The following is a 9226-nucleotide window of genomic DNA, read 5'->3' as shown; positions in this document are numbered from 1 at the left end:
GGGAGGGTAGGGGAGGGTAGGGGTAGGGGGGAGAAATCAACCAAAGGATTGTGTGCATGCATACCAGCCTAACCAATGGTTAAGGACAACAGAGGGGTAGGGGCATCCGTGGGGAGGGGTGTGGGATGGGAATGTGGGGATGAGGACAAATATGTGACACCTTAATCAATACAAAAAAAAATTCCAAACCAACCACTGTCCAGCCATCTTTATTATTATTGGGTAAACTATGGGCCTGGTGCCCAAAGATTCGTGCACAGGGAATGGGGGGTCCCTCAGCACAACCTGCACCCTGTACAATACGGGAACCTTCAGGGAGCCCTCTCCAATCCCAGAGTTTCTGTCTGTCTTTGCAATCATATGAGGGGATTGTCTGAGACCCCAACCCAGTTTGGTTTGGTATTCAAAGCTTAATAGAGGTCTTTTTTTTTCTTTGATCCATTGGTGGAGATTTCCTATCAGTGGCAGGATATCTTTCCTATAATATTTCCTCAACACTGTGACTTTACTTACGTCTCTCACCTTTGCTTTCCTTCCATCCCCTACCCAAAACAGTAACTTTCTCTAGGCTCACTTTGCTCTAGTGTTTTGGAGATACCATAAAGTGTCTGCCATCAGAACTATGATTCCCAGAATCCCTGGTGCCCCCCACGCTCTTGGTTCCATGGGCTTCTGGTACATGGGCTGCAAAACCAAAGGACTGTTCCATGGGCTGCAAAACCAAAGGACTTGATTTTTGGTCCATGGGCTGCAAAACCAAAGTACTTCTGGTCCATGGGCTGCAAAACCAAAGGACTGTGAACACCAGCCACGCCGAGGCAGGGCTGACAGGACCAGACAATCCAGTGGTCCCCAGGACCCCAGCCGCTTGGCATCTTACCCCGCCCCCGGCTGCTCTGGGCTTGCATGCTTAGGCCTGGAGCTCCTGGGAACCTGGAACACACACTGCGTCACAACAAGGACTCCAGCCGCTTATTGCCTGTGTGTGTGCCCTCTGCCCAAAGGCCCGCCAAGAGTAGAGAGCAAGGCATGGGGGCTTCATCTCCATGGCTTCACCTCCAGGCCCGCAGAGAGCAGAGAACCATGGGGAGTGGGCCTAAGCCATCAGTAGGACATCCCCTGAGAGCTCCTGGATTGTAGAGGGTGCAGGTTGGGCTGAAAGAATCCCATGCACGAATTTCGTGCACCGGGCCTCTAGTTATTATAGATAATCGATGTTATACACCTACTGTGTGAAAATGAGAATTGCTGGGATTCTCACAGCTCCCTTTCAAACTCCCACTAGAAACAACAAACCTGAACTTCTTTGTCATGGCCCTAATACCTCTCCACCTGTACAGGAAATTTCCGCTAATGTGCAAAAGTAGAATAGTGGAAGGAATCCCCCTTTCATTACCGGACACAGCAATTATCATGATTTTGCCATATTCATTTTCTCTCTCCTATCTTCCCTTCTTTTCATCTATTTCTCTTTCTCAGAAGATCTCGGAAGCAAACCGCAGACATCACATTTCTTCATCCTTATACACTTCAAAACTAGTCTCTAAAAATAGGACCTTAACTTGCATAAACATAGTATGCGTTTAAAGGTAACAACTTTCTGTTGTTGTTATCAAATACTTAAAAATTTTAAAGCTTGAAAAATAATTTTACAGCCATACCTGGTTCGGCTCAGTGGATAGAGTGTCCGCCTGCAGACTGGAAGGTCCTGGGTTCGATTCCGGTCAAGGGCACATACCCGAGTTGTGGGCTCAATGCCCAGTGGGCGCGTGCAGGAGGCAGCCTACCAATGATTCTCTCTCATCATTGATGTTTCTATCTCTCTCTCCCTCTCCACTCCTCTCTGAAATAAATAGATATATTTTTAAAAAAATAAGTGTACAATATTATTTATTTTATTTCATAAGATGTTCATTCTGCCTCTTAAGTCTCAATTTAAAGCACTCCCCCTTCCACTCCTTCTTGGCTATTTTTGTAAAAAGATTTTGGTTTGCTAAAGAAAAGGAGCCAATTGTCCAGTTTTTGAAATTGCTACCTACCTCTTAAAGCTTAATTAGATTACCAGTAGGGATAGGTCTAGTTTCTACAAATCTAGGTAACTGCTCTCAGAACCACACCCGATAGGTATACACTGTGTGAAAAAATATTTCTCTCCCATGCTTCATGGGTGGTCCAACTTACTCTCTGGGTAAGGTGTAAGCTCCCCCTCCCCTACTAACATCCTCATCTCATTAGATTCCAAAATCATTTTGATAGGCATGTCAGGAGAGACAACAACTTGAGCTCACTCACTCACTGCTGGCTTCTTTCAGCTAATATTAACTAGATGTCTTTCAGGCGAGAAGTGCCTCTAAAACATCTAGTCAAGAACTTTGGGGAAATAACATACACCTAACCCACACCCTCTGTTCCATTGCTCACAACTCTGCAGAAGTTTCAAGGGACTCAATTAAAACTCAACCATTAACTGGGGGAGGTCATTAATAGGTTTAAATTGAGATAGACTCACTTCAATGTGAGAGCTACAGGAGAGAAATCCAAGGGCTGACATGAAATGACTTTCTTCTCAAAGAATACTTAAGTCTCTGAGAGCAGAGTATCTGACAAAATTTTCCCCTGGGGCATAAGTCTGTCAGCTATATAAACATGTGTTCCAAAGACATTGCCTTTAGCCCTGGCTGGTTTGGCTCAGTGGATAGAACGTCAGCCTGCGGACTGAAGGGTCCCAGGTCCGATTCCGGTCAAGGGCACATGCCTGGGTTGCGGGCTTGATCCCCATTGGGGGACGTGCCGGAGGCAGCTGATCAATGATTCTCTCTCATCATTGATGTTTCTATCTCTCTTCCCCTCTCCCTTCCTCTCTGAAATCAATAAAGAGATATTAAAAAAAATTCAAAGACATTGCCTTTGGACCCTATAATATTCAATGAATCATTTGGCTGTGGGCAAGGGATGCTTCCCTCTTCCCTCTGATAGAGCAAGTGAAAGGGGTAGATGCCCCTTCTCTGCCAGCTGTGACTTGCACAATTACCTTAGAACTGGGAGGAAGTCACAGCCTCTGCATTGCGTGAGAGAACCTGGCCCCCATCCCATGGATTTGAAAGGAGCCTCTGTGTCCCATGGGACATTCAGGGCTGGCCTGCAGTCAAGTCTTACCCATTCTCCTCCCAGCTGTGGAATGTCTTGGAAATGGTTCCAAGGTAAACACCATGTTTCCATCCATGAAATCTGTCCCCGAAGTAGGCCTTGTTAACAGACTGACAGGACATATAAGTTTCATACCAGAGGTGTGTTATTTAAGTGAGTCAAACCTGAGGTTATTTGAAAAAGGAAGCTCTTGGGAGACATGCTTCTGATGAGGACCAGTTTCTGGAACATGATACCCTGCTAAGGGTAGCACGCCTGCCTCCTGCTGGTCCACAAGGAGAATGATTGAACCTCTGGGGCTGTGGTAAGCTGCCTCTTGACCCCTCTTGGCCTTCAGTGTCAACAGAGAGCAAGTGGACAGGTCATAAGGGTTCAGACACAGCAGGTGAGGTGGCCACCATGGCGGGGTGTGCTCTGGGGAAGCTGGGAAAAGAGTTCCTAGCCCTTGTCAAGTGCTGTTTGGGAATGACTGTTTAAGGTTCTCACTTAATTATTTTTTCACAGGAATAAGGAAAGAAAATGTGTCCTGCACCTTTCCCATCAGGGAAGCATACAGTGAGGGCGCCTGAAGGCAGTGGCATTTCTCTCATTCTTTCTCCTCCCTGGGAATCCTCCCAAGGTGCCCAGGAGCTAGAGGCTGCCATGTGGCCTTGGGCTCGGGGCCAGCATGGAACAGTGCCAGGCCTTTGTGGGGCACCAGGCAGGGAGGGTCCCTGTGAGAGCACTCAGGAGTGAGACCCAGCAGAGGCAGCGCCTGGGCTCAGGGACACCAGCAGGTGCCTGTCACAGTGCCCACCCTGTGAGCTGAGTGTTTCCTGACTCAGGAGTCACTTTGCACTTTCTCTTCCTTGTTCTCCCTGTTTGCCACACACTTTGGTCCTTTCTTCTTCTCCCACCCTCTTCCATCCCCAGCTCACTTGTCCCGTGTGATTTCCTAGCAGGAATTCTTCCAGGGAGACAGTAAGGTCCAAATGGAAGCAGAGTCCGGTGACAGCCAGGACCTTAGTCAGTTTCAACCCAGGTTCCTGGTCCAAGGACTGATCCAGTATCGCACGCCCCTTTGCCCCCTTTCCCTGGCCCTGGCTACCTATCATAACACTTGCTCCTCATTTCCGTGGCTCTTCTTCCAGGGTTTCTACTTAAGACTCGGATGGATTACATTGACTATTTGGCCTAAGACCTCAAAAAGGACATTTATACAGTAGAAAGACTTCAACTCTTGAAGACCTGTTCCGTAACTCTGGCCCTTTAAGGAGACTATTGTCACAGGCCTGCAGGCCAGCCCTGGAGGCCATGGAAACATAAGAATGTTTGGTTTCCTTATCTCTGTTACAGCCTGCCAGTTGCTACCATTTGTACCTCAGAGACGTCCTCCTCCTGCCTTCTGTATTGGCTGGGTAACCTTTGTGCTTTATTTTTTTACCCTAATTAAGAGAGCCCTGAGATTTCTTTGGGTAGGGGCTTGTCACTCTATGTAATCCATTTATTTGCTCTATGAACAGGTTAAAGGTCAAGGGCAGTCCTGTAGACAGGTGAATGTAGGCCACCTTTATTTGTGTAGCCTTTCTGTAAGACTTGTCTTGTTTAAAAACATGTTTTTATTGATTGCAAAGAGAGAGGAAGGGATAGGGAGAGGCAGATAGAAACATCAATGATGAGAAAGACTGATCGGCTGCCTACTGCACCACTCCTACTGAGAATAGAGTATCCAATTCGGGCATGTGCCCTGACCAGGAATCAAACCTTGACCTCCTGGTTCAGAGGTTGACTATCAACAACTGAGACACACCAACCAGGCCCACCATGCCATTTAAAGTGTTTCTTCCCCAAGTTGTTCAGGGTTATCTGGCCCGAAAGAATGATCTTTATAAATAAGGTATCTTCCATGATTATCTGGCCATGTGAAGGAATTTCTGGTATCAGCCTGGGAGTTCTCTCATCTGGTCCCTCCCACTGGGGGCGCCTCAGAATAAAGCCCGAATCCCTCAAAGCTCTCCATGCACTGGCTTCAATGTCCACTCCTGTTCATCCTTTGTTCACTTCTATTCTTGTATTGCCCCCATTTATCTCCAACTTAAAATATAGAAATATCCCTGGTAATCTCAGTAGATGCCATCTTGTTTTATCTTCCCAGTGTATTTCAGAATGGGCAAAAATAAGATCCTGCTAAACACTTATAATTTTCTTATCCTCATTTTATTTATTTTTAATATTGTATTATGAATTTTAACTGATTTTTAGAGAGAGTAGAAGGGAGAGGGAGAATAGAAACATCTGTCAGCTGCTTCCTGCATGCCCCCTGAAAGGGACCATGCTGGCACCATAGATATGTGTCATGACCAGAAAGCAAGCCAGCAACTTTTTGGTGCACAGGACAATGCCCTCCCAGCTAAGCCACCTCAATCAGGTATCTTATTTTCATTTTAAATTCAACCCACCATGACCTTTTCCCATGATACTTAATTCTCTTCTCCTCTCATGTCTGCTGGGTACTACAGGGAATGAATTACTTTAATACTAAGTATTGCAACATATTTGTGTGCCATAATTAATCCTCCATTGCTTCCTAAGTTTTTTTAATTGTTTTTATTTCAAAAATTATGCTCATGATAAATAACTGAAAGTTTTGAACAGCCACAGATTATTTAAAAAATCAGCCTGGTCAGTGTGCCTTAGTGTCTGAGTATCAACCCTATGAACCAGGAGGTCATGATTCAAATCCCAGTCAGGGCACATGCCATAGATGAGGGCTTGATCCCCAGTAAGGGATGTTCAGAAGGCAGCCCATCCATAAATCTCTCTCTTCATTGATGCATCTATCTCTCTCTCTTCCTCTCCCTTTCTCTCTGAAATAATAGCCTCAGGTCATGGAGCAAAGGCAGCCATTTACACAGGAATGCCCTGGGCACAATTCCTGTCTTGAAAAACAAGCAGAAGGGAACCAAGGTGTTTGGGGATTCCTGCTGAGGTGGGAAACTAAAGATAAGCAAGAAACCAGAGATATTACCTCTTTTAAGCTTAGGGGTGGCAACAGGTGTATTTACCCCTTGACAGGTCATTGAGCTGTACACTTAGATTTGGTGCACTATTCTATATGAATGTGATTCTGCACAATATTAATAGCTTTAAAACTCACCATCCCTCTGATCCCATTGTCTATGAGTTTGTAACATGCTGCTTGCACTTGGTATATTGTGGACATCTTCCCTTTGATCACATTACATTCTATTGTTTATTTTATTTTACTTTTAAATTTCTCTTTTTGGTTGAAAATATTACAGATGTCCTTTTTCCCTGTCCCATTAACTCCCTCCACCCTGCACCCACCCCAGGCATTCACTGACCTATTGCCTACATCCATGTGTTATGCATATACATTTTATGGTTAATCTCATCCCATCGACCCACCCCCCTCTACACACACACACACACACACACACACACACACACACACACACACACACACAGCATCCCTCAGAGATTTGGCATTCTGTTCTATGCTTCCATGTCTCTGGATCTATTTTGTTCATCAGTGTGTTTTTTTAATCTTTGTTGTTGAAAGTTTACATATGTCCCCCTTTTCACCCGTCAACCCCCTCCAGCACATCCTGCCCCACATTTCAGGAATTCAGCACCCTATTGTCTGTGTTCATGCATTCTGCATATGCAAACAAGTTCCTCAGTTAATTACCCCCCACCCAATCACTTCCCCTTGCCTTTCTTCAAAGACTCTGCCCTCTGTTCCATGCTTCTATGTCTCTGGATCCACTCCATTCATCAGTTTATGTTACTCATTAGATTCCACATTAGAGTGAGATCATGGGATACTTGTCCTTCTCTAACTGACTTCTTTTGCTTAGCATGATACTTTCCAGATCCCTCCATGCTGTCTCAAAGGGCAAGAGATCCTTGTTTTTGATAGGTGCCTAGTATTCCATTGTGTAATCAAAAACTGTTAAATGTTGGAGAAGGTGCGGAGAAATTAGAACCTGAATATATAACTGGTGAGAATGTAAAAAACTCCCAACAGGCAGTTCCTACATTCACTGCAAAAGTGTAGCCACTTGGAGAGACAGCTTAGTACTTTGTTCAAAGTTAAACACATACAGTTACAGCATGAGCCACGCACAGGTCTCACTCCTACCTATCTACACTCCAGAAATGAGAACATACACCATGGAAATTTTAGGCTCAAATGTTCACAGCAACGGAATTTGTAAGAGCCAAAATTTAAATTAATCTAAATGTCCACACACTGACGAAGGGATAAACAATCTGTGGTACATCCATACAATGGAAGACGGCTCTGCCATTGAAAGGAATGATCTATCTGCTCCCAGGAGCTACACTACAGATGAACCTTGAAAACATTATGCGAGGTGAGAAGGGCCAGACAACAAACATCACACCAAGTGCGACTTGGCTGCACTTGTAAGGTTGGTATGGAGCTCCATTGTATAGTTGTAGCATACATTATTTCACCAAACCCTACTGTTTGGTTTGACATGGTTTCCCATTGTTCAATGTCACGCAGTGCTGTGATGCCCATCTGTATTGTAAAATATTTGTAGCAAATATTAATTGGGTCTTTCAACAAATGCCCATAAGTGGAACTGCCTCTTTGAAAGTTTGAACATATTTTTGTTGAATTTTGAGACAGAGAGGGGGAAGAAAGAGAGGAAAGGAAAGAAGGAAAGAGAGATGGAGGGAAGAAGAGAAGGAGAAAGGGAGGGAGGGAAGGAGGGAGGGAGAGAGGGAGATGAGAGGGAGGGAGGGAGGAAAGGAGCAAGGAACATCGACTTGGTCTTCCACTTACAGATGCTTTCATTGGTTGCTTTTTGTATGTGCACTGACCAGAAAGAAACCAGGGATTGAACTAGCAATTTTGGCCTGTTGAGAAGACACTCTAACCACTTAGGAACCCTGAAGGGTGAAAGTCTGCATATTTTAAGGCTTTCAGTAAAAATTGCCCAAGGACCCTTCCCCAACAGAGCATGGGGGTCAAGTATCTCCATTCTGCAATATGGAATTTCCCTCTCCAATACAGCCCTGCTCATCCCCAGGGGGCGGTACCAGACAGGTGGGTCCCACCCTCATGATGCTCTCTATTGGTTTGCAGTTTCCCAGGATACAATGCCATGACCTTGCTGGTCCACAGTGCCAAGTGCCAAGTAGTGGGTTTCATTGTCACCACCGTAGGATGGATCTTCTCCATGACTTGCATGGGACTGGCCGAGTGGCGGGTTTGGTACATGGAGAACAGCTCCACCCCGTCCCTGGGGCTGGCCTGTATAGGGATGTGGAAGGTCTGCACTTACCAGTCAAACAGCCTCCAGACCATAGCGTGTCACTGCTACACCTACAGTGACACCTACCTGCCACTCAACATCCGCATCTCTCAGCACATGCTGCTGGCCGCCAGCCTCCTGGCTCTCTTGGGGAAAGTGCTCACGGTCATGGGCCTGCAGAGAGTGTGCATGGCTCATCTTCAGAAGAAAAACACCTGCAATCTCTTCTTGGCTTCCGGATTCCTGAGCATCATAGCTGGCGCATTTATCTTCATTGCTGTGATATGGAACTACCACTCTGTGATGAATGAAGAGGGCATCCGCTTTCCGCCATCCTTCCACATCCCCTTCCGGCCCGACTGGCAGGAGATCGGCAGCACCGTCCCTGTGGCGGTTCTGGCTGCCATCCTGATGTTGTTGAGTGGGCTCTTTACCCTCTCTTACCAGCTTCCCCCCGACAGACAAGTGTACCCCGAGGTCTCAGAAGTGTGAAATTCCCGGTTGCATAGATTTGTAAATCCACAATGAGCAATTTATGGGGTTGAAGTATTATCAGGATGCTCTAGGAAATAGTTCCAAGGACTCACGACCATAGCAAAGGCGATTTTGAGCAGAAAGTGGGCATTTGCTTTATGTCCAAATTGGGCTCATTGATTGGTTAATGAGCTTCCATTAAAAAAAAAAATTCCAAACCAACCACTGTCCAGCCATCTTTATTATTATTGGGTAAACTATGGGCCTGGTGCCCAAAGATTCGTGCACAGCGGATGGGGGGGTCTATCAGCACAACC

At 45.8% G+C, this 9226-nt stretch overlaps 1 protein-coding gene across 1 annotated transcript; it reads left to right on the top strand.

Moving 5' to 3' along the window:
- Positions 1-8285: 8285 nt before the first annotated feature.
- On the top strand, positions 8286-8927 carry LOC307096561 (claudin-34-like; the record flags this gene model as incomplete). The annotated part of the gene is made up of 1 exon (XM_079766205.1): positions 8286-8927. The coding sequence occupies one exon, from the start codon at positions 8286-8288 to the stop codon at positions 8925-8927; it is 642 nt and encodes a 213-aa protein (XP_079622331.1).
- Positions 8928-9226: the final 299 nt, after the last annotated feature.

This window comes from Cnephaeus nilssonii (assembly GCF_951640355.1).
Source record: "Cnephaeus nilssonii genome assembly, chromosome: Y".
Taxonomy (NCBI): domain Eukaryota; kingdom Metazoa; phylum Chordata; class Mammalia; order Chiroptera; family Vespertilionidae; genus Cnephaeus; species Cnephaeus nilssonii.
This window is presented reverse-complemented; position numbering and strand designations above follow the sequence as displayed.